General features: G+C 38.7%; 1 protein-coding gene across 3 annotated transcripts in view; it reads right to left on the bottom strand.

The window, feature by feature from the left end:
* Positions 1-26,109, bottom strand: part of LOC126276370 (uncharacterized) — a 252,682-nt gene that overhangs the window by 22,127 nt on the left and 204,446 nt on the right. For all 3 annotated transcript variants that reach the window (XM_049977284.1, XM_049977274.1, XM_049977291.1), the window contains exon 6: positions 13,498-14,094. In XM_049977284.1, coding sequence (XP_049833241.1) covers positions 13,498-14,094 — 597 coding nt within the window. The remainder of the gene's footprint in view (positions 1-13,497; positions 14,095-26,109) is intronic.

A 26,109-nucleotide genomic window follows, 5' to 3' on the forward strand; every position in this document is an offset into this window, starting at 1 on the left:
TCCTTCTGGGATTACACCTGAGAGACGGACTTTGATAAGACAGTATATTTATAAAATAAAATTAAGTAGGTACCATATCTTCTCCATCACCCCTGTCTTGGACTGTCTGCCCATGATGGACAACTCCTCACTCTGCATGATAGTAAATGTCTCAAGAAATTATTCCCCACCTGGAAATCTATTAGGTCAATGACTAGTGATGCAACGAAAACTGACTATTATAAAAATGTACTTTAAGATACTAAAGACTGTTATACAAAAATCAAAAGCATTGTATTTTGAGCAAGAAGTTGATAATGAAGACTATTTGGAATATTACTAGAAGGGAGTCAAGGAAAATCATAAAAAATTTTGAAAAACTCATAATTAAACATGAAGGAAATCTAGTACATGATCCTGGAAACATAGCCAATATTTTCAAGAACCACTTATTGGCAGGTTCAGAACAAATAGGCTGCAAGGGATCTGTTAATGAAGTTCTGGGTCATATGCAAAACTCATACAGGTAAAATTCATATTAGATCTGTAATGGCATCTGAAATAAAAGAACAATTATCTCCCTCTAGAATAGATATTCCACTTGCACAGATAATATCTCAATTAATTTACTAAAACCGAGCTGTGTTTTTATTAGTGATTCCTTAGCCACATTTTGAATGCATTCTAACAACAAGGAACTTTGCCTGACAGACTCAAATATGCTCTTGTAAAATCTCCTTTTAAAAAAAGGTGACACAACCAAAGTTACAAATTACAGATCAGTTTCCTTTCTAGTATAATGCTCAGTTGTGGATGTTCCTCCAACTGGATTGTTTCTTATAGGATAAGACCTGACACACTTGGTCTGGAGCAATTATTTGGTTGTTGTTCTGAGTTGAATCTCCAAGTTGTTGATTTGCTAGACTGCCAAATACCTGATATTATTGTGGGTGAAATACAGAGTTAGTTAGAAAGTCATGCTCTTGGTCCATTTGTACTGCAGATTCAGCTTGGCTCACTGGTGTTGCCACAAGGAAAAAGAGCTTGGAACATGTATTCTTTCAACCACATCAGTTAAAGAAGCTCTAAAAATTGACTAGTCCAGATCAACTTGAGAACCATAAAAAAAGATCAACTGCTTTACTGTTCCGAATGGTTGACTATCATTTAAGTTCAGAGATATAGTGCTCTGAAATGGCTAGCTGTTTGTTACTGTGGTGAGGCTGAAAATAGGTGGGGATGGTTCATGCTCACTACATCCATAGCAATTTGTAGGCTACACATGTCTTTTGGATGGTGTTAAATGGAGAGCAACTCATGCAGAGAGCTTTGGTGAAAGAGAAGTTCCCAGGCTCTAGGTTGATCACTGCTGCCAGTTCTGTACAACCATAAAATGTAAGGCATGCTTCAGCAAGCACTATTTGGCATGACAGTGGAAAGCTGTCCATACTTAAGAGTGAAGATCTTGGCTTAACTGCTCAAATTTTGAGTGTGGTACAAATTTCCAAAAGAAACTTCTCAAACTTAAGGTGTAATACATATCACTGTGGTTTCCTTCTGTTGAAGCAAAACCATTTTTTGTGAGAAACCTCTGAGTACCTAATGTACACCAGTTCTATAAGGCATACCAATGCAAGTGGTGTGCTGTCTGCATGGACTTTTATAGCCCTACTTGCTCATTAAAACACTATGATGTCCATGAAATCCCCCCCAAAATTGAATCCTTTGGCCTGTATGGTCCATCAGGCAGTAAAACTTCTGTTCTGCACAGAGAAGATCTGGAACAGGCATTTTGAAAAATAAAAGTAATGTACTGCAATAAGGCAGGCCCAGTATATCAGAATGCATTTAGTGTGACTAAAAGAGAATATATTACACTTCTATATTTATAACGTGACCTTGAATGTTTGGCTGGATCCCTAAAATCCATTACGATATTGTATAATGGATCATATTTATAGAAACAGCAACATCACAGCAAACCACTACCCTTTGAAACCAAAGGGATTGAAGCTGTACATCATTGTAATGGAACTACACCACAGCTTTAATCACAGCAAGGGGATGACAACATACATGTGGAATGTGAATAGGTTCAGAATGTGTGGATAAATTGAAATTTTTAGCACAGGGAAGACCTCAGTGTTTGTGACTACAGGAAACATATTTTAAACCTATTGATGTCCGTGAGCTCACAAGAAAAAGAACTTATGGGGCACAGGGCTATAGACAGAGTAGCTATCCATGCAAAAGACACTTATCACACCACTCTTGGCCCTCTCTTAAATTTTCAAGTAATATGTCACTTATTTTGTACCAAATTCAGCTCTGTATAATGATGCGCTCTCTGACCTGATTTTTTTATTTCTGCAAACACTCCTACTAGAAGAGGATTTTAATGCCCTCAGAGGACACATCCTCGATTGATACAGTGTTTCAGAAGACAAATATCTTCTAAATACTGGTGATACAATTCACTTTAGCACTGTAGAGGGCCAATTCTCCACCACTGATGTTGCGTTTTGCTTTCCTGCCATTGCAGATACTGTGGAGTGGGAAGTGTTCAGTGGCTTATGTCCAGAACTCTTCAGTATGATACACTATGCATTGATCCCAAGGCTCTCAGGCTGACTTCAAAAACATGCCCCACTATGGAAAACTAAGTGTTAGTTTACAATTAGAGTCAGTTGCACAACTTCAGTAGGTTCAAATGTTAACCATTTGCCGAGAATGTGGCAGCCTAGCAGCCTAGAATTGTGGAAATTACTTATTCACTTCCAGTCTGAGTTCATTAGATATTGTGCAACCCTTAACAACCTCATCCTTCTTGAGGCTGCAGTACAACAACCTTTCTCATGCAGACATAAACTAATAGGTATATCCTTTGATGTACTACTGGGTAACGTAACATTCTTGGGCGGCTCCCCTCTGCTATAAACAAACAGGATTGTATTTGGGAGGATAAGGCTCCAGTCACCATCCAGCCACACTGATTTAGGTTTTCCATGGTTTCCCTAAATTACTTCAGGTTAATGTTGGAGTGGTTTCCACTATAAGGCCATGGCTGACAACTTGTCAGTTCTTGTCAAGTTAAACTTTTAATTGCACATCTGCATGTATATAAGAATAGTGGTTAATCATTCTTAAACTGTAATACAATGATATATCCTTGAAAAAATGATCTATGTTTGAATAAAACTACTACTACTACTACTACTACTACTACTACTACTACTGTACAGAGAAGATCTGGAATAGGCATTTTGAAAAATAAAAGTAATGTACTGCAATAAGGCATGCCCAGTGTGTCAGTTCTTCTCACTGTATGATAATGTTTTTGTAATTTTATCTACAGTCATTTCTTTCAATGTGCCACTAAGTGCCCATAAGCTTCACACACACACACACACACACACACACACACACACACACACACACACAAAATACATTACTACTACTGTAAATAGGACTTCTGGTGATGTCTACCGGTATTGATATAGGGCTTCCTTTCCAGATATTTTTTAGGTATATAATCAGTGGAGTCATGTCAGAGTGATTCGAGCTGAGGAATGATATTCCTCAGTGATCTGTTTTAATCATGACTGTAATCACTAGTACTATATACATATTTAACTCTCCCATTCAATGTTCATTGCTAAAGGGTGACTTTGCTATATTCTGCTACTCCTTCAATCTTGCAGCATCTGCTCTTCAGTTGCAGCTGACAATAAGACAATTCGATTTGTTCACTATGGTTTCTGAATCTCACTCACAGTGGTTTACATGGTTACTGAACCTGAATGATTTAAATGCTTTACAGTACTGAATATATTTAAGAGCATCAAACTGATCATGAGAAACAGACCAAACAAGACTGCTGCAGATTTACAAGGCTTTTGTGTGGTTCCATCTCAAGTTTGAATGCACAGTTTATTGATTGGCTGGGGCTTCATATCTTAAAAATTTTGAAGCCGTACACAATGAGGTTATTGGGCTGGCAACAGGGGCATATAATAATAGTAGTATGATTCCCAGCATCTGTGTCAAAACTGGTAATCTACCACTTGCCATCCAGCAGCAGATCCTCATGGTATTTCATTTTTACAGCCTACTCTTGACTCCATAATAATCAGTAGTGCATACTGTTGCTTGATTTCCAATGTAGCAAACATTCTTAAAGCAACCATTAGCAATGACATCATTTAGGTTTTTCACTAACAATAAGAACATAGTCAATTTATTCTATATTTAATGGAGGATGGAGTCATTTACCACCATTGTTAATATGAAAACCCATAATTATTTTACATTTATTAGGGTACAGGATGAATTGTACTTTGACTACATTTTTATATTCATGTTTTATTGTATTTTATCTGAGTACTGCAACAATGTTGTAGTTTACTCTGAAGGGTCAAAGAAGTGTGTGCTATTTCCTAATAAATTTTCAATATTCCATAACCTAATGAATTGATGGTGCTCAAAGTTGAATTATATGTGATTTTTGGGATACTGGAGCAAATGAGATGTCATCATGCTACTAGATTCCACATCTTCTCTGATTCCCAAAGTATCTTCAGGTTATCCATCCATCATGTGTGCTGAAGCAGACAATCAAGTACTGACAAAGGCAGGAGGAGGTGGTATCATTCTGCTGGGTACCAGGGCACCAATGAATTCAGGGAAGTGAATCAGCAAATGTAGCAGTTAAGGATACCTGCATTACAAATACAATTGCACAATATACTGTCCCACAATACATAGAGTCATCTTGCTATTGAAGCACAGGATTGGGTTTAAGTGCAACATAGAGTGGAAAGGGTTGAGTAATAATAAGTTGCAGTTGTTGAAACAAATGGTACAGCCACAGTGACCCTCTTTCTGCCCTCTGAGGTGGGAAGAAGTAACTTCAATACATTTTTGGGTAGAGCCCTGTTGTATGATGAATGGGTTCCTCCTCCAAATGAGAGGACAAGATGCGTGCAATATTTATGGTATACAGATATCTGTTTGCAATATTTGAACAGAATGTGTTTTATACATGCTAGCTGATCCGCCCTTTATTTAAGGAGTGAGCTGCCCATTGCAACTCCATCCATTTGCTCATAGTATTCCCCATTAAACAGAAAATATATTGAGGTCAAGACATGCCTAAAGAGTTCGGTGGCCTTCTTGTCAAATTTCTGCCCAATAAGCTCGACTGACTCCAGTAGAGGCACCCTGGTGAATAGTGAAACCACGTCGAAGCTCAGAAGGTTATCAGTGTCTTTCAGTCTGAAGTTGTCGAGACGTTTCATGAAATCCATGGAATTACGGATATGGCGAGGGCATTTACCTACATAAGGGCTAAGTAATTCAGCCAGATCTTTTGCCAGCAAGTAAGTAGGTGCCCTAATGTTGCTGACAATCGGGCACATAGGTACCCCCTCTTTGTGGTTCTTAGGGAGTCGATAAAGTCTCAGTGGTACAGGTCCTTGAGGTGACAATTTTTTGGCATCCCCCTCTTGTAGATCCGCGTCCTTGAGTAGAGCCCTGGTCTTGTTCTCCACCTTCTTTGTGGGGTCAGCATTGATCTTCCTATAGGAGTTCTCATCTAGCAGGTGCTGCATCTTCTCAATGTACTCCTTATGGGAAAGAGCAACAGTGGCATTGCCTTTGTCAGCAGGTAAGATAACAATCTCAGAGCACTTTCTTAGGTCCCAAATGACCGCCCTCTCTCTACTGGTAATGTTTGTCTTCATAGGTTTAGTTCTGGTCAGAGCCCGGAAGGTTTCCTGATGCACTTCTTCTGCTGCTTCAGGTGGTAATCGCGGCTGCAACCTGTTCCACTGCACTGACGATGTCCATGACCTGTGTGAACCTAGGGGTGGGAGCAAAGCTGAGTCCCTTCTCCAGAACCAAAACCGCCTCATGACTCAGGCCATGTCAGTGAGATTGATGATTGTCTTGCATGGTACCTCCAGCGATGGTTTATCCGAGAGACATGAGAATTTTTAAATCTGATGTCCAGTGGCCTTTTTATATGCAGAATCGGCTGTCATCCAGGTAACATCATCCACCCAGTTCCAGGTCCATGAATTAAACTGATTGGCCAGTTTAAGATTAAGTTTAAATAGTTCCTGGGAGTTGTATTCAAGGCTGCAACGAGTAAAGTGCACCCTCTCATGTACCAAGGCAAGGCTGGCCCTTCTCTTAATTCTCTTGGCTGCTGCAGAATCGATGTGATGTCTGATCACCAAAATATTGTGCCTGTTGGACACTATGAACCGGCAGTATACCCGCAGACTGTTCGAGCAACAAATACGCCGGGAGAAACTGAAGAATCACATGTACCACATATGTTTCTTGATTCTGTGTAGCACCTGATGCTCATAGTTATTAGGTCGCAAATCTTAATCTGTTTTCAGACTGACTAACTCATTCTTTTTCACTCCATTGATCAACCAATAGTAGTCCCCTGTTCAATTATTTTAGTTACTGTATAGTTATAAAACATGTATTTTAACACTGTATTTCATAAAATGACTGTAGACTGTGTCTTATGTCTTTTGTGAGTCGGTGTGAAAGTATTAGTGAATGAGACTGTGAATGAAAAAGATTGGACCACATTTTCATTCAATAATTTACCATTTATAACGCAATTTTAAACATATTAACCATACTATAAATTATTTTAGTAAGGGCACTGATGATATTAATGTTGAGTGCACTATAAATTCAACACAGCACTCCACCAATATACACTGCCTGACAAGAAAAATGAAGCACCTAGGAGAGACAACTGGATGTCAATGTAACTTTGTAAGTATATTAAAAACAAAGATTCCAAGACTTACCAAGCAGGAAAGCGCTGGTAGACAGGCACAATAAAATAACACAGAAACACACACACACAAAATTTCGAGCTTTCGTAACCGGCGGCTGCTTCGTCAGGAAAGAGGGAAGGAAAAGGAAAGATGAAAGGATCTGGGTTTTAAGGGAGAGGGTAAGGAGTCATTCCAATCCTGCGAGCAGAAAGACTTACCTTAGGGGGGGAAAAAGGATAGGTATATACTCGCGCACACACACATATCCATCCGCACATGGATGGATATCCTTTTTTCCCCCTAAGGTAAGTCTTTCCGCTCCCGGGATTGGAATGACTCCTTACCCTCTCCCTTGTGCCTGTCTACCGGCACTTTCCCGCTTGGTAAGTCTTGGAATCTTTGTTTTTAATATATTTTTCCCATGTGGAAGTTTCTTTCTATTTTATTTATAACTTTGTAAATATACACACAATCAGTGAGTATGTAAATGATTAGAGTTGTGATTCTCTGTGACAGGTAGAATGGCCACCATTGCGCTGTTGCCCCTGTTTAGTGTTGCCACCAGACCTGTTGGGGTATTTAAGGGAAGTTGTGTGATTACTGTGAAGAACACGGGGATGCCACGTGTTTTGTGAAAGAGTGTTATTGGCACCTGACAGAGTTTGAAAGGGATCTCTCTGAGGATCTCCATTTTGCTGGCTGGTTTAATCAGCAAAATCCAGATTTGTGGGACATTTGGATGTGACAGTGGCCCAATGTTGGATTGCATGGGAATATGAGGACAGCATAGTCATTGTCAATGTTCCTGTTATTCATGACTGGCCACCATAACGAGCACATTGTGATCCCTTCACATCTGTATCTGTCATCTAAGAACAAGTAATGTACTTTCCACAACATTCTGTGTCATCCTGAACCACTGGCCAGAGGTTATCAGCAGCTGGAACAAGTAATTCCATCCATGCATAGGCTGCTGTTAACCCCACAACACAGTTGCTGCATTTGGGATGGTATTGTGACCAGGAAAGTATGGACTACTAATGAAAGGCGATGAATCCTAGTTTTGCACTAACCCAGATGACAATGTTCCGTGCCTGTGGTGACATCCTGGAAAGAGGTCCTATTCTTCTAGTGTTTTGGTTTTGTGATGTGAGGAGCCATCTGGTTTAAGTTCAGGTCATGGATTGTTGTGATTGAGGGAACTCTGATGGCACAACAGTACATCATGGACATCCACCATCCTCATGTGTTATGTCCCAAGCAACAGTGTTGTGTTGGTATTATGGTGTCATCTTTCAACAGGACAATCCTCAACCACATGTGGAATGTGTCTCTATGCACTGTCTGTGTGATACGGTAGTCCTCCCATGGCGAATGAGATTCCCAGATGTGTCCTCAATAGAACATGTACAGGGCTAACTTGTATGCAACTCTGTTCAGAATATCAAGGACCAGTTACAAAAGTTGTAGCTTGCCTCAGGAAGGTTTACAATGGCATTATGACTCCCTTCTCAGCTGTATCAGTGCATGTATCCATGGAAGAGGTGGTGCAGTGTCATACTGATTAAGTCAGTTTATGCTGCCAAGTACTTTGCAAATTTGTCTTGATATTTTAATCACTTAAATAACACCAAAGACACTCACAACTAATGAAGTTTCATTATGTTCCCTTCTCCCCTTCTCGGTGCTTAATTTTTTTGTCAGGTAATGTAGTTTAAGGGGCTTGAGACAAAATATAGACTGATCAGTCATCTACTCTGTCTTAGTAATGATGTTCTTAGGAAAGTTTGTTTCAATAAGCCAGAATTTTTAACTGTACTTATATGCATTTAAATGTACTTATATGCATCAATTTATTTGTGTCATTCAGTCAAATTTCTCAGAGTATAAATGCCACAGAATGTGGATGGATGGATGGAGTGGTCTTCAGCACCCGCTCAGTAACAGATTGAGATGGGTGTCAAGAAAAGACTCAGAACAGTAAGATGAAACAGAATGTAAAACACAGGTAACAAGCTTGGAAAAATATGTGCCTACCAACACTGAAGTGTGGGACAAAGCATGCTGCCAGCAGTTAAATGTGGATAACACAGGAAGAAAGTGATAGAGGGAGCTAAAACAATATAGCAGATGGAAGTGGCTGGCTGACTGCAAGGAATAAAGGGAGCAGCCAGCCACTTTGCAATACACCAAAACCTCCAGCCTAAAAGTTTAAGCCAGAGTCTAGACACATCACAAAACTTTAAAACCCTAGACACACATTTCTCATCATCAGCTAAATCACAGGGCAGATCCCCATTAACTTGTGCTTCTGACCTTGCACCACGGTATAAAATGCAGTCTGTTAAAATGTGGTGGACAGAGATGTGCATACCACAAGCATCACAAAACAGGGGATCCTCCCACTGTAATAGAAAGCTATGTGTGAGAGGACAGTGCCCAATCTGAAGACGCATGATGGTCCCTTCTTCCTGCCTGAGCAACCGGCAGGAGGAACGCCACGGCCAAGTTGTTGACTTCACCAACCGCAGTTTATTGGCCGTCACTGCCAGCCATTCTTCCTCCCACAACTCCATGCACTTCTTGCGGAGTGCAGAAATGACAGACTGCAAGGGAGCAGGATACTGGACCACATCCTGCTCTCTGCAGGCCTTCTTGGTAGCTCGATTGGCCTGTTCATTGCCCCATATTCCAACATGACTAGGCACCTAGAAGAAGGACATCTCTTTACCCCATCATTGGAGCAGGTACAGTTGGTCATATGTCAGCTGGTGCATCTCCTCAGTTGGGTACAGATTCTGCAATGATTGTAAGGCACTAAGAGAACTGGAGCACAGGAGAAATCGATTGCCCTGAACGCGATTCATCTGCTCCAGTGCCTTCAGGATCACCTGGAGCTCCGCTGCGAAAATGGTATATTCATCAGGGAGGTGAACCTGGGTAACATGATCAGGGAACACTACAGAACAGCCAATGAAATTCTCCTGTTTGGAGCCATCAGTGTAAACGACGGTAAATCAGTGTAAATGACTGTAAAACAGTGACACACATCTAAAATGTTAAAAAACAGAGATTGGAATGTAAAATCTGGTGTACTATCTTCCTTAAAATAAGTCAAATGTAATATAAATCTGGGTTTCTGGAGGAGCTAAGGTGGAAATCTGTTCCAACTGCCATGGAAAACATGAAGACCAGCCATATCTATCACAGAGAGGCAATCCTGTGCTCGAATCCCATAGGGCCACATCACTCATTGCCAGTTATGAAATAGTTGTGCCAGAGAAAGCTGAGCAACAGTATGGTATGCAGGTGTGTATGGTGAGCAAAGTTTTATATGTCTAGTGCACTGTAAGTAGCTGCTGCCGCATATGAAGTGGCGGTTCACCAGCCTCTGAGAGGCTTGGTATGGGGCTAGTTCTGAATACCCCAGTGGCCAACTGAAGCCCTTCATGGTGCACAACGTTCAACACCTTTAAGTATGAAGGCTTTGCAGACCCATACACCATGCACCCATAATCGAGCCAAGATCGCACAAACGCCCTGTAAAACTGGAGAAGACAAGTCCTGTCAGCTCCCCATGTATTGTGGCTAAGATATTTTAAAATACTTAAAGCCTTAAGTAATCGTCATTACAGGTCTTTAAGATGATGTATCCATGTAAGCTTCGAGTAAAAAATGAGCCCCATAAATCTCATAGTGTCTTTAAAAGTAAGGACAGTGTCCCTCATCCTCAACTCAGGAATGGTTAAAATCAAACAAGAATGGTGAAAAAGAACACATATGGACTTCTTGGTGGAAAACTTAAAACCACTCTTCTGCGCCCAGTCATCCAAATGTCTAAGAGTAGGTTGCAACTGACGCATTGTCATTGCAAGGCTTGAAGAAGAGCAAAACAAAGAGAAATCATCCACAAACAAGCAACACTGGAATGAACTTTTCACTATGGAGGCAATGCTATTAATAGTGATGGCAAAGACGATCACACTTAAAACACTACACTGAGGGGCACCGTTCTCTTGCTCAAAGTGGTCAGACAGGACGTCATCAATTCAGTATCTAAAATATCTTGGCGAGAGGAAAGACTGAATAAAAAGAGGAAGACAACCACAAAAACCCCATTTGTGAAGCTGCTCCAAGATGAGTCGCCTCCAAGTGGTATCGTAGGCCTTCTCAATGTCAAAAAATATGCCTATAAGGTGATGACAGCGTAGGAAAGCTTGTTGTATAGCTGCCTCCAGGAGGGCAAGGTTATCGAAGGTGGAACAAAATCTCCTGAAGCCACACTGAAAGCTACTAAGGAGTTACTGGGATTCTAACATCCAGACAAGGTGGCGGTTGACCATCTGCTCCAAGGTCTTTCCCTTGCAGCTAGTGAGGGCAACACTACGGTAGCTACTTGGGCTCGTATGGTCTTACCCAGGTTTTAAAAAAGGAATTAAAACTCCCTCATGCCATGAATCAGGAGTGACCTGATGCCCAAATGGCATTAAAAAGTGCGAGGAGGATTTCTTTGTTGCGCCTTGTGAGGTGCCGTAGCATACTGTAATGGATCCTGTCATGGCCAGGGGATGTGTCATGAGCTGCAGACAATGCAAAATCCAGCTTCCACATACAAAATGGGCAGTTGCAAACTTCATGAGAGATGGACTGGAAGTCCAGACTACACCTCTCAGCAACCTCTCTATGGCACTGGAAACCCATATCCTGACTGGTTGTTGCAGTAACCATGGCAAAATATGCTGCCATAGTTTGGGCAGTGTCTTGTGGATCCATGTGGAGAGTGCCGTTATTCATAACAGAAGCCATGTGGCACCTCCTCCTCTCCCAGATACTCTCCTAATGGTCTCCCATACAATGGAACTTTTGGTGGAACGATTAATGGTGTTCAGGACTTGTTGCCACGACCTCTTCTCGCTCTCTCGAATAAGGTGGCAACAATTTGCCCTCGCCACCCGAAAGGCTGCTAGATTCTCAGCAGTCGGCCGACACTGGAATCGACGCAGAGCCGCACGCCTGGTCCTGATTGCAGAGCAGCATTCGGCACTCCACCAAGGGACAGGTTGCCTCTTCCAGTGGCCTGTAGACTGTGGAATGGATGCTGCAGCTGCGTGGTAGACCGTTTTGGTAATATGATCCACCCATGCCTCAACATTCGCACAGTGTTCGAACTGGACCAACTATCTATAAAGTGTCCAGTCGGCACCACTGAGCACCCATCTTGGTGGTCTCCTTTCGGGGTCCATATCAACTGGCAGGTGAATCGAGATTGGGAAGTGATCACTGCTGTGCAAGTCAGTGACTACTTCCCATTGAGCAACAGTGGCAAGAGCGGGAGAGCAATGCGAGAGATCAATGGCAGAGAATGATCAAGTCGCTGTACAGAAGTGAGTGCTCTGTCGTCCATTGAGCAAGGAGGCACAGGATGACAGGAGAAGTCTCTCAATTGCTCTACCCCTGGGACAGGTAATTGCAGAGCCCCAAAGTACATTGTGGGTATTAAAATCACCACAAATAATGAACGGCTGGGGGAGCTGTTTAAGAAGGTCGGTGAGGGCCACTTCATCAAGTGCATCATGTGGGGGCAAGTAAAGTGAACATACAGTCAATGGATGACGCATGTGCACAGACACAGCAATGGCCTGTAAAGTCGTCGTCAGCAAGAGAGGCGAGGAGTGATAGTCCTTCATGACGAAAATACGCAGGTCATCCTTTTTGTTGAGTGTATAGCCTGGTAGCTCAGGGGAGTATGAGGGATGGAAATAAGTCTCCTGGAGACACAGACACAGTGGTTTACCCTGAGAGAGTAGAAGAAGTTCCTCCACATGCGTCCTGAACCCCTGCAAGTTCCACTGACGTATGGTAGCCATCTATGACAGGGGTAGCACCTTCATCCTGTCCCTCTGATGGGGTGGGGAGACTGCAGCAGGTGGAGGGGCAGGCATGGGGTGAGATGATTGCCCCACACATATGTCGTACTCCATCAGCTCTGGGGAAGAGTCAGTTGAAGCCTCACGTAAAACGACATCTGCATGGTCAGATGGTTTACACATGATTTCACCCACTGTTGCTGCTTAATAGCAGCTTTCTGTGGTTTGGTGGGCTTTGTGGGAGCCAATATGGGAGTGGTAATGGCCGTACTGGGCTTCGGAATTTTTTTTTCCAGAACTCATTTATGATCTGCAGTACCGTGCAAAACTATTATATAATTGTGTCCAACATAGAACTTGATGAACTAATGGTATTGCTGAAACTTTCATAATTCAGTGATGGATATCTGATTGTCAGATGCGAGTAGAGGCTATTAGTAATCCATCCATTGGTCCTCTACCTTGATACATTATCTTCTAAAGTCATTCAGAAAGCAAACCAAAATAAGGACACAGGATATTATCTGCTTCATGCAGAAATGCTGAATGGTATTGCCTGAAATGACACTAGAATAAGTAAATCAAGTGGAAGACTGGCTTGTAAAAGGATTGTAAGAAGAAGAGGTTGCACCCAGCTCCCATACATGTCTTCAGTGAGGAACCCCACTTTACAATGATTTATCAGGTATTTAAGAAACAAAATTCATACAGCATATAATAATGTGTATCTTTACCACATTCACAATATGATAACAGCATACTGTTTGACTGTTTGTGGTATTAACAATGTTATAAACTGACATTTATTTTTAAAATGATGTATAATAAAAAATACCAACAAATACCTGAGTATTTTATTTCCAGCATTAAACTGTAAACTGATATTGGATTGATCCAAAATGCGAAATCCTATATATTTATTGACCTTAAGCACAATTATCTTCACTGGAGTACATTTCTCAGAGCTAAACATAAATGTTTTTCTTGTGTGTAACTGTCTGTTATTTTCAGACACAAATTGTCTTGTTTCCTGTCTTGTTCCCTTCAGATTGCCAGAAGTAGAAACAAACTTCTCCAGTGAGGTTTTAGCACTGTCATCACCAGTATCAAACTTACGTTCAGTAGTAGATTTTGGACCAACAGAAGATTTTTTTTGTGCAATATTACTACTGCCTTGTGTCATTAACTGCATCTGAGATACTGGTGTTTCCTTAGGAGCTTGTACAATGTCTCTTGCTGATTTCTTGTCACGTTCTTTTTCCCTCATGTCAAAAATTGACCTTGCTTGCTCTACAATCTCCTCTGGTATTTTGTGACATTGATTTGCAGACTGCTTTGAGGAAACAGTTTTTTCAATTACTGATGCAATTTTCCACTTCCAGGGAACTGGTAACCCATTTGGTGTGTCAAAAAGAACACCTTCTTTCTGTGTGTACTTTAATCTGTGCAAGATGAAAACAGAAAAAAAGGAATTACAGTATTGCAACAAGAAATGTCATAGAGAATGGCCCATTATGTGTAATAAATATGAGCAATATTTAGAAATTGCAAAAAGATAATGTATGCTACTCATTGGTTCCTTTGATCCTTGATGTTGCTAAGTTCTCTTCATTACTGGTAGAATTAATTACACTATAAATATTCTAGTGGAGAAATTGAGACACAAAGTTGAAACTGGAACTTACCTGACCCCTCCTGTTTATAAGCTGTTCACTTTTGGTTTTTAATTGCATCTGCTTTTTTTAAAAAAATTAAATAATAGTTCATTCAATTCAGTTATTGGTTGATCAGATTTCAATTAATTATGATAATTTTAACAATTTTGCTTTATTTAGTCATATTTAAGGTAAACACTCTGGCAATGTCAAATTTACTTCCAGTAGTATATAAGATGAAACATCTATGATTGTAGTTGCTAGCAAGTGGCAAAAGATTTCATATGCAGCCAGATAAATTTCTTAACTCTTTTGAATGAATATATTTACAAGCATTATTACCTCAATTAAATTTACACAGTTGCAAAACTATAAAAGAAAATACGCATAATAGTATTGTAGGAACCCTTCCAATGCAAGGAGTTAACAGTTTATGATCACCTCCAATATAAATATTAACTGAGCTCACTTGAGGTCATGACTTTTCTCACCAAAGTACTTGCACCTTAAACAGGAACAATTTTGGTGACATCCATGAATACTGGAAAAAGGCACTAATTTATGACAAATAAAATATGGTGTACAGCTACAGTAAAGCCACAGTTCTGAAGAAATAATTTTACTTATACACTGAGTAGCTTACTTAAAAATAAGCATGAAAAATAGAGCATATTTGTTAGGGCAGAGTTGAAGCACATTACCTTTTTATAAGAATTTTTCATAAAGGTTTCCATTTCAGTTTCTATACCCTGAATATAACAAATAAGAATGTATGTTTCCTTCCTGTATCAAAATTTTGAGTACAACAAAATATACTACTGTAATCATAAAAATATTAGGGTGCAAATCTAGTATCTGAAATTTGCAGTGTTACTTGAAAAAAGGAAAACAAATTTAGTATATCAAAACAATTTACATCAGGAGAGTTACAAAACATTCTAAAAGATCCAGCCTGTTGTTTTGAGATGTATCTCCATAACAGGCTCTTTTAGACAGTAATATAAGATTCGTAAAGTTAGTGTACTATTAATAGAGAATACATCAAGAAACAAGCATTTGCTTACAAAAAATTTGGAGCAATATTCTTGTAAAACTGAAATCATAACTGATATAGAGAACACAATAACCAGGGCTGAAATTACATAAAATGTTAAATGCTGTAGCTGTAGCTATTGTTGTTACTGCATTTTTTAAATACAAGGTATTTATCCATACAGTCCTCACTACTCATGGTGAGACTATATCTATGTAATTCTGAAACACTGTAGATGGTGATACAGTTGCAATCAGTGGTACATTACAATACAATCATCGAATCCTCGTGACTTCAGCTAGGCATATTTTTATTATTATTATTATTTTTTAAATGTGAGATTACTGATTAATATCCATGTCTAGAGATCTATATTTTTTATGTCATGTTATTTACTACCTTTTATTCTGAAAACCTTAAAAAAAATTTTCAAACCTAAAAAAATGTAATTATATCCAAATGTATTTATATTACATTAATATTGTGTGTGATTAAGAATAATTCTGAATCATACTCTGTAAACTGTTGGTATAAATGTATCTTTGGTTTATTTTGACACTATGGGTAGTAATAGCAGTAGTAGTAGTCGAATGTGAGCTGTAGTGAACAGAAATTGAAATGTAACTGGTCTCTGATGTACTTTTGTGGGTTACATTATTAATGTTTCTTGGAATGTAAAGAAAATATCTTGTGGTCATTTAAAAGTTAAGAATTTGTAGCAGAACAGCTTTCTCTGGTGTTTCATTTTGAAGATGTTACTTTTAATACCTGGTTATGCCATTTTGAGAGCACAGCTAATTTTTGTTTTTGATGACTTTACTAAATGAAGGAATTACTCTGTCATATCGATAACAAGAGGAAGATTAACATATTATCATTAAACACTTACACAACCAGGAAATTCTTGGCATACCATATCCTGTTTATTTTAAGGACAAAGAGCAACAACAGTAGCAACTACAACATCAAAGTGAGTAATGAAACTTCCTGGCAGATGAAAACTGTGTGCCAGACAAAGACTTGAACTGGAGACCTTTGCCTATCATGGGCAAATGCTCTACCATCTGAGCAACCTATGTATGACTCACAACCCATCCTCACAGCTTCAATTCTGCCAGTACCTCATCTCCTACCTCAGACGGGTTATGAGTCTTGCTTGGGTAGCTCAGATGGTAGAGCACTTGCCCATGAAAGGCAAAGTTTCCAAGTTCAAGTCTCGGTCTGGCACACAGTTTTAATCTGCCAGGAAGTTTCATATCAGCACACATTCCACTGCAGAGTGAAAATCTCATTCTGAAGATGAGTACTGTTTTGACTATTGACTTCCTACAATGAGCAGTGTTATCAAAAGTAGTTCTAGGGACATTTATCTGCAACTAATCTTACTCAATCCTATATCTTGAAATTTCTGTCAGAATTGTATCTGAACTTTATTTTGATCAGTTATTTAATAATATTTCAGTAATAGGCAGGAGTTAGAGTTCCATTAGACACTGACCCACTAATATACATGAGACCATAGCAAATAAATTATACAACAAATTGAACAGGAACATGGTACGCCCTTTTAGTAGATAGTATGCAGATGGTCAAACAATAGGAGTATGACATACTGGTGAATGCTCTAGCCAGAGGAATTCATGCATCAGAGAGAAGTACCCAATATGTAGGACAGTTTATATTGTTTTGTTGTACTTCTGTGGCTGCAAGGAGCTATGAGATGGCCTAGTAGTTGACTGCACCAATGACCATTTGGTTCCTTAATTTCAAGTCACTTCTTGCAATATTCAACAGTGGAGGCAGACCATTTCACCCTTAGGTAAAGATGGCAGTTTTTCCACATCAAAGTGTGACATAAGAAGACAGCTCATGTTTTGAGAGGCAGTGGTGAATGTCTGAATGTTTGACAGCTCATACAGCCAGATGGCTGAGACAGCAAAGTGAAGAATGTGATTCATCCTGGTTCTTGAGCACTGGAAGCACTATTTTTCCAATGAGTGGAGTGAGCACACTGGCAAAGAAGGGAAAAGACGACACAATGACAGCTAAAATAGTTGAAATGAATTTTGAAATACATATATTCAACTAAATTACATTGTGTACCCTATAAACATTTTACAGAGAAACAAGTACACCAGAGTATTTGTAGCAATGGCATGAGTTCATTGCAACTTCAAGCATTACTCTAGGATTGTTATTAGAAAAGTTAATGTTGTTTTTGGTTATAACAGATTATGTAATTAATAACATTTAAACCACTGGAGCAAACTAAGCCTATCAAGCATCACTTGAAAATTGACATCGTCAGTAAACAACACAACAAGCTTCATTTCAAAGTGTATATACAAAATTGTAGATGAGTTTACTAAAAGCTAATGTCCAGATGTGCCAATACTAATTATCCTCTATAACTACATGTAATATGAAGGCAGCATGAGTTTCCTACATCCTTATGTAATATTCCTAATGGATGAGTAACCAAAATTTATTGTTTCACAAATTGTTATAATGTTTCATGAGGTTTGTCATATGGCAAACTGGGATGTATTAATCCATTCATTAACTTTGGTCTTTAATACTGTCTCGATTTTTAAATGAGAGGTCACAAAATGACTGCAATAATTTTCTCTGTTTCATAGTATCATATATTGATGTGTAATTACTTTAAATTTGAATGATGGTCATTAATTAAGTAACTAAATTGGATTCAGTAGTGTGTGACATCACACAAAGCATTTAATTATGGCTCAAAGCAGAGGCTAGGGCTTTTGTTGATCGACAGTTCTTAAGTCAGTCTCTTTTCTCAGTGAACTTCTGTTGATGTTGGTGAGTGTGTTTTTTTGTCAAGAGGCTGTTTGGCCAAGTTGAATACTGTAATAACATTTGTGTAGGCTCTAACTTGTGTGAATTGTAACTTTTCATGAACTTAAATTATGTGACATGTTTTTTCAGTGAATGATTTTCTGTGACAACTCAAACTTTAATTTGGGTTACAAGATATGAAGTAACTGTGAACTATGATTATTTGTTGCCATTAATTCTGTTACTGTTGTGTGATAGACTTGTTTTTCTGTAGCGATTTTTCAAATAAAAAACTTAAGTTTATGTTGTGACTGACAGTGGGAATTCTATGTTCAGAATTTGAATGTCTCTGTTGATTTTTTGTAAATTAGTGTGCAGTTAAATGAAGTTTACTTACATTTGTTTCTGTATTCAGTGTTCTGTTGACATTGCAAAATACGTAACTCTGTAATTATTTATTGTTTAATTTAATTTTTTATTTGAGTCCAAAGTCCATGTGAAACTGCAATTCTTATACATATGAACTTAAGTAATAAACATTTGTTGATTTAAATGCAATATTCATCCAGTAATTCCCTTATTTAGTTATAGTATTTTGTTTCATGAATATGTTAATTTATTAAAAAGGGTTTAAGGATTAGACCTGTGTCCCATATATGTGCTTTAAAGTGATAGTGCATGACCAACACTTGAATATCAAAACATGTCAAGCTATCAAATAATCAGATCATGCACTGCTCACATTGGTAGCAGCATATAAAACCATTGGTGTGCTTGTAAAATGCTCTAAGGTTTTGCTTCATCCAGATTTTAAATGCCTTGCTAGTGTATATGTGATTTACCATAACCTTTTACATGGATGACTGGAAGAAGGATGATATACTGGTAATCATAGGTCACCAAGAACCTGTACATCTGATGCTTTGTGATAAGTTGTCAGATTATGGTGATGGCTCACCAGTGTTTTCATAGAGGCTGGTTGTGTGTCTGCTCCTGTACACTCCTGTGGCCCGTCTAAAGTCTTCATTTTAGGTAGCACTGATGTTATCAGCTGATACATCTTGGTAATAGATGCTCCTTGTACCCACACCAAAACCCTTTGTAAAACTGAAGCAGATAAATTCACTGTGCATTTCACAGCATATGGATCAGGCTGTTTATGATGTAATGCTAAATCTCTAAGATTTGATTTCCAGTTGCACTTTTCACACTCAAAATGGTGTCCTATGTTTTGCAAAACTATTGAATTAAAGATACAGTAAATTCCATTGAATCAATGCATACAGGTATTTCTTTTTAGAGTTTTTTTGTACAACACTATTCTGAAAAACTAATACTGAAGAAAGGGTAGTACAAACAAAATAATTTATTAAACCCAATATACAGACAATGACATGGTATTTCATAGCTAAATCATGAAGTAGCACATAGCAGTCCTTCAATAATGGCAACTATAAATACATGAAGATTACCAAACACAAGTCCACAATTCATAGCTGTATTAATGTTTGAAAATATGTAGTATTCAGTATGGAGCCCATAGTAGGTGATACATGGTGAGTGTGATAAGAGAATGAATTGCAGACTTGCACACCAGGATAAAAGCCTGATGTTAGGCTCTGCGAATGGCTAACAAATTGTGCCTGTGGTGTTGATGGTGAGAGGCTATGCAGCATGTTATTGTGGTGCTACCTGGAGGCCACAGGCCATATCTACATTCAAGAATTTACACCAAACTTCACCATAGCAATTTTTAAGCATAAGATAAATGGTGATATTGGCTGTCGGCACTGTTCCAACTATTGCAATTAAAGAAGTGTCAATAGCAAAGGATGCGTGTGATGCAGGTGTGGCCACAGCTAGTTGTAGTGTCATATCAACTACGTTCCAGCAATTTCAATAATGATGAATTGATGTTGTGATAATGGCTGGGAGTAGAATGATGGCCTGCCACAATTATCACCAATGGCTCCCCATAGGTTGACGTGATCCTTTATGAACTTTAGAAGTCTGTTGAGGATTCTTCCATGCAAGCTGATGGCTAGAATTTCTTCATTTTAACATTAAATGCCACAATGAGATTCTCAGCTTCACTACTTGCTTCCAGCTGAAACACAGGCGGCATATTCCATTTCAGTTGCTGCAACAAACACATATCCAGAGATAGAATATTGCTTGATTGGCATAATGAATGGCAGGAAACATAAATTGTTTAGACACAGGTGCTCACATGTTGGTGGCAAGTCTGGACCTCAAGGAAAAGAGGTGGCTAAGCTCTTCACAATATAGGTTTCGTGAAATTGGGAGGAATGATGTACATTCACTAGGTTCAGTTTTCAGGTAGGAGCAAAGTGATTATGTGAAAATATGGAGGTTTTGCCCCATATATGAGAAGGTAAAGAGTTCTGCATGATCCCAGATCTAGAAGTATAATCATCATACTGAAATTGACATAGACAATGATAGACAGAACTCATATTAACACTGATCCATCTCATGAAAGAAGAATCAATGAGATTACTGAGGATAAATTCACGTAATAAAGTCCAGCAAGATACAAAGAAAGTACTTTGGGCGAATGTTTAAAAATAATTCCCTGTAAGTATATTATTATTTGTGTGGTGGAACCACTGGAAGAAAACAATGAGCTATATAAAACGTGGTGTTCTCTGCACAGGAGCATTGTATCCTTATGTGATATAGATAGTGAGCAAGTACTATTGGGAGGTGTTGATAATTCTGGGACTGAAGATTTAAGTCTGACTTATGGTCAACAATTTAGATGTTTTATATGAAGATTACCTATACAGGACAGGTTTGGAACATAGTTGTGAGCAAGACATGCATCTCAATGCATCACATATGAAAGTAGCACACTAAAAATAGTGGAGAGAGTAGCAATGGAGAAGTTGCTTTTAGAATTTGGGGACCTATTTAACCCCCATGGGCCATTAACAGCTATCCTGGTGACACAATACAGCATCCCAGCTGGGAATCAATTACCACTTTACAGTAAACCATATAGGATGTTATATCATCTACAGCTGGTAGTGAGGAATTCATTAACCAATGTTATGTGTTGGTATCATTGAGGAAAGTACCAACTTATGGCTGCACCTATGGTGATAGTATTGATGAAAAGTTTGGATGGAGGATAGAAGTATTGATTCTCCTATGACCACAGATACCTCACCAGGTGTAGGATTGCAGAGGTATTTGATAGTGAATATAACAGAAACTCTTGATAATTTGGGACAATGCAGGTATTTCTCCACAACAGATCTAAGAAGTGGCTGTCATCAATTGGAAGTAGTAGCAAAGGACTGACCAAAAATTGCATTTACAGTTCCTTTATTTCATTACCAGTACTGGAAAATGTCAGTTGTTTTGAAAAATGCACCAGCCACATTTCAGCAGCTGTAAGCTTGTGTTTTGAGGGGATTACAGCTGAAATAGCTTATGGTGTATCTAGACAATACTATTGTGTTTGTTGGTGATACGACGGTGCATGTGCAGATGAGGGAAGTTTTTAAGACATGGTGCCCACTTTATCTAACTCTTGGGATAGAGAAGTGTCATTTTGCACCACAAAAAATGAATTATCTGGGACAGGTAATTAGCATAGGTGGAGCAAGAACACAACCAAAATTAGTGAGTGCTACACAGTTTTCTGATACCTCAGACAAGCAGGGACATTCAGTTGTCTTGATTTAAGTAAATTGTGATTATAAATCTGTAATAAAGTTTGCAGAAACAGCACAATCTCTCACATATGTATCAAGAAAAGCATGAAGTTCCATTGGGCTCTGGAGTGCAAAAGCATGTTTGAAATATAAAAAGAATTAACTAACAAATAGTTCAGGTTACAAAAAAGTATTAATATTATCGTGTGACAAAAGCAACCACGCAGTAGATCATATCTGATGTAAAGAGGTACAGGGCAAGGAAGATCCAACCACTTACACATTGCAACAACTGAAAAAAAAAAAATGGGGAGAAATTATTGTACAACAGAAAAAGAGATGTCAAGCTTGATACACAGCATGACTTACTTCCATTTCTATTTATATAGAAAAAAATGAAGGTGTTACTGTGCAGTGCTGAAGTGGCTATTGGGATTAAAGAATCCATTAAATAGACTTACATGATGGGCATTAAAAGTGAGTGAGCTTGACTTTGAAATAGTTCATAAACTGGGTAAGAAACATGGTAATGCAGCTGATCTTACAGAAAAGATTGGTGTAGTATGGACAGTAGGTCATAGCACAGCAAAGTGGCAAATAGCACAAGCTGCTTATGTGGATTAGAAACAGTAATGTAGGTCATAGCATAGCAGAGTGGCAAACAGCACAAGCTGCTGATGCAGATTACACACTATTTGCAACACAACCATAGCTCACCAATCACAATGGTGTATTGTGTAAGGAGGGGAAAAAAACTTGGGAGTACATAATGGTGCCTGCTGCATTGTGACAGAAGTATTGAAAAAAGACCATGATCATCTGTTATTTGGTCATGGAGGGTATAGAACCACAGACTGAAGAGTAGCTGAAAATTACTGGTGAAGAATTATAAACAAGACATGTGCATAGTGGGTGGAATTAAGCCATCAATGTACAACACTACAGAGGTTGCCAGTAGTTAGTAAACCTTTTGAAATGTTTTGGAAAGACATTTTAGCCAAACAACAGCAGGAAAATCTATGTTTTGACCATTATAGATCATTTCTCATTCACTGTTAGCTGCTCCAAGCAGAAGACTGCCTTGTTGGTGCTGCACAATTTTTGCAATTTTGATTGAGATAAACTGATGATCCAGTGTTCATCTTCAGCACAACAGTGTAGAATTTATCACAGAACCAACTAACTAAGAAATCCATGCAATTTTTATGTATAAAACCTGACTTTTGAATTACCTTTATTGTGAGTCTGCATGTGCCATACTCACATGCTAATTTGAAATTTTAGATTCAGGTATTTTACTGCTTTCATTGCTTTTGCATCATCTTTCACTGATTGTGTCAATACTCATTTGTATAGTGACATATTGTGAAATTTCGAACATTTGCGAGTGCCACGGTAAACTCATTCTATTATTGTCAGTTGTAGCCCTAAACTTAAATTGTGTTCTTTTTAAAAATTTTGACAACAGTAGGCCCATCCTCATTTGAATACAATAATTTCTAAATTTAACTGTATAATTATGTGAGAAACAGAACTGTTTGTGGGAAATTTTGGATGTTTAATGAAAGCATATTTGTGAAAGTTTTCATGAGGTATGAGTGTCTGCAATTCTTGTCCCATAAAGTGAACCATAAATTTTTCTATGTCTGTTGCAGTACACAAAAATGTTGAGGAAATAATTTTAGTCAGTTAACTAACATGTGGGACTGGGTTGTATAGATCTTCCACAAAAGCCAAAGAAATTCTGGTCATATGTAAAGGCTATTAGTGGTACAAAAGATGGCATCTAGCTGCTTGTGGCTGAGGCAAGAACTGATTTGAAGGTAGCAAAGCAAAATCACAAATGCTTAATTCTCTTTTCAATTGTTCCTTTACAAAGGAGAACTCAGGAGAGTTGCCCTAGTTTAATCCTCCTACCACTGAAAAGATGACTGGAGTAAGGATTAGTGTCAGTGGGCCTGAGAAACAGTTGGAATCATTAAAACTAAACAGAACTCCATGGCCTGATGGAACTCTATCAGATTCTATACTGAATTTGCAGCTGAGTTGGCCTCCATATTAACTATAATCTGTCACAGATGCCTCAAACATCTAAGCTTATTCTCAGTGGTAAATTTTACACAGAGTATGCGGAGGAACTTGCCTCCCTTCTTCCAACAGTGTACCGTAGGTCTCTAGAAGAGCGTAGCATTCCAAAGTATTGGAAAAGGGCACAGGTCATCCCCGGTTTCAAGAAGGGACGTCAAACAGATGTGCAGAACTATAGACCTATATCTCTAACGTTGATTAGTTATAGAATTGTGGAACGCATATTATGTTCGAGTATAATGAATTTTCTGGAGACTAGAAATCTACTCTCAGGAATCAGCATGGCTTTTGAAAAAGATGATCGTGTGAAACCCAGCTTGCGATTTTCGTTCACAAGACTCAGAGGGCCATAGACATGGGTTCCCATGTAGATGCCGTGTTTCTTGACTTCCACAAGGCATTCGATACAGTTCCCCACAATTATTTAATGAACAAAAAAAGAGCATATGGACTATCAGACCAATTGTGTGATTGGATTGAAGAGTTCCTAGATAACAGAACTCAGCATGTCTTCTCAGTGGAGAGAAGTCTTCCAAAGTAAGAGTGATTTCTGGTGTGCCGCATGGGAGTGTCGTAGGACCATTTCTATTCACAGTATACATAAATGACCTTGTGGATAACATCGGAAGTTCACTGAGACTTTTTGCAGATGATGCTATTGTATATCGAGAGGTTGTAACAATGGAAAATTGTACTGAAATGCAGGAGGATCTGCAGCGAATAGACGCGTGGTGCAGGGAATGGCAATTGAATCTCAATGTAGACAAGTGTAATGTGCTACAAATACATAGAAAGTAAGATCATTTATCATTTAGCTACTATATAGCAGGTCAGCAACTGGAAGCAGTTAATTCCATAAATTATCCGGGAGTAGGCATTAGGAGTGATTTAAAATCATCTGTAAAGCAGATGCCAGACTGAGATTCATTGAAAGAATCCTAAGAAAATGCATTCCAAAAACAAAGGAAGTGGGTTACAGTACACTTGTTTGCCCACTGCTTGAATATTGCTCAGCAGTATGGTATCCGTACCAAATAGGGTTGATAGAAGAGAGAGAGAAGATCCAACAGAGAGCAGAATGCTTCATTATAGGATCATTTAGTAATTGCAAAAGCGTTACGGAGATGATAGATAAACTCCAGTGGAAGACTTTGCAGGAGAGACACTCAGAAGCTCAGTACGGGCTTTTGTTGAAGTTTCGAGAACATACCTTCACCGAGGAGTCAAGCAGTATATTGCTTCCTCCTACGTATATCTCGCGAAGAGACCATGAGGATAAAATCAGAGAGATTAGAGCCCACACAGAGGCATACCAACACTCTTTCTTTCCATGAACAAAACGAGTTTGGAATAGAAGCAAAAACTAATAGAGGTACTCAAGGTGCCCTCCGCCACACAACGTCAGGTGGCTTGCAGAGTATGGATGTAGATGTAGATGTAGAAAATTGTATGGGGTGTCAGATGAAATTTGTGACTGAATTGAGTATTCTTTAGTAGGAAGGATTCAGTGTGTTGTAATAAATCATCCTCCTCTAACATACGTATTTTTTTTCCAGAGACAACTGATACCATGAATAATCTCCAATCTCACATAGGTTAAAATTATATCAGCTGTTTCATTAAAAGAATTCATATGATTTTGTATACAATGTATTATATTTCAGGCTAAAATGTATAAAAAAAGAAATTAATATGTTACAGTCAATATGTACTCTTGGTTAAAATTACTTTTCTTTAAGAATAATTGAAACTACAAAATTAATGATATACTTAAAATTCATATTATCAGTTGCACAATCTAACACTAATTATTAAATTCATTTCTGGGTTAATTTGTAAAATGTTCAAATATGTGTGAATCCCTAAGGGACTAAACTGCTTATGGTAGGTCATCAGTGCCTAGACTTACACACTACTTAAACTAACTTATGCCAAGAACAACACACACACCCATGTCCAAGGGAGGACTCAAACCTCTGGCGGCTAGGGCTGCACAGTCCATGATATGATTCCTCAAACCATGCAGCCACTCTGCGTAGCAATTTATTTATAAAACGATGATATATTTTAGTGATGATTCACCCTTTGGTTTGTAAAATTTTTTTTGTGAAGTCTTTGAAACATTGTGAATACTGCAAAACGTAGGTAGTGGTGAGCATGCCGGAGATGGAAATCCATATTTTACTAACCTTGTCT

This window comes from Schistocerca gregaria, chromosome 1 (assembly GCF_023897955.1).
Source record: "Schistocerca gregaria isolate iqSchGreg1 chromosome 1, iqSchGreg1.2, whole genome shotgun sequence".
Taxonomy (NCBI): domain Eukaryota; kingdom Metazoa; phylum Arthropoda; class Insecta; order Orthoptera; family Acrididae; genus Schistocerca; species Schistocerca gregaria.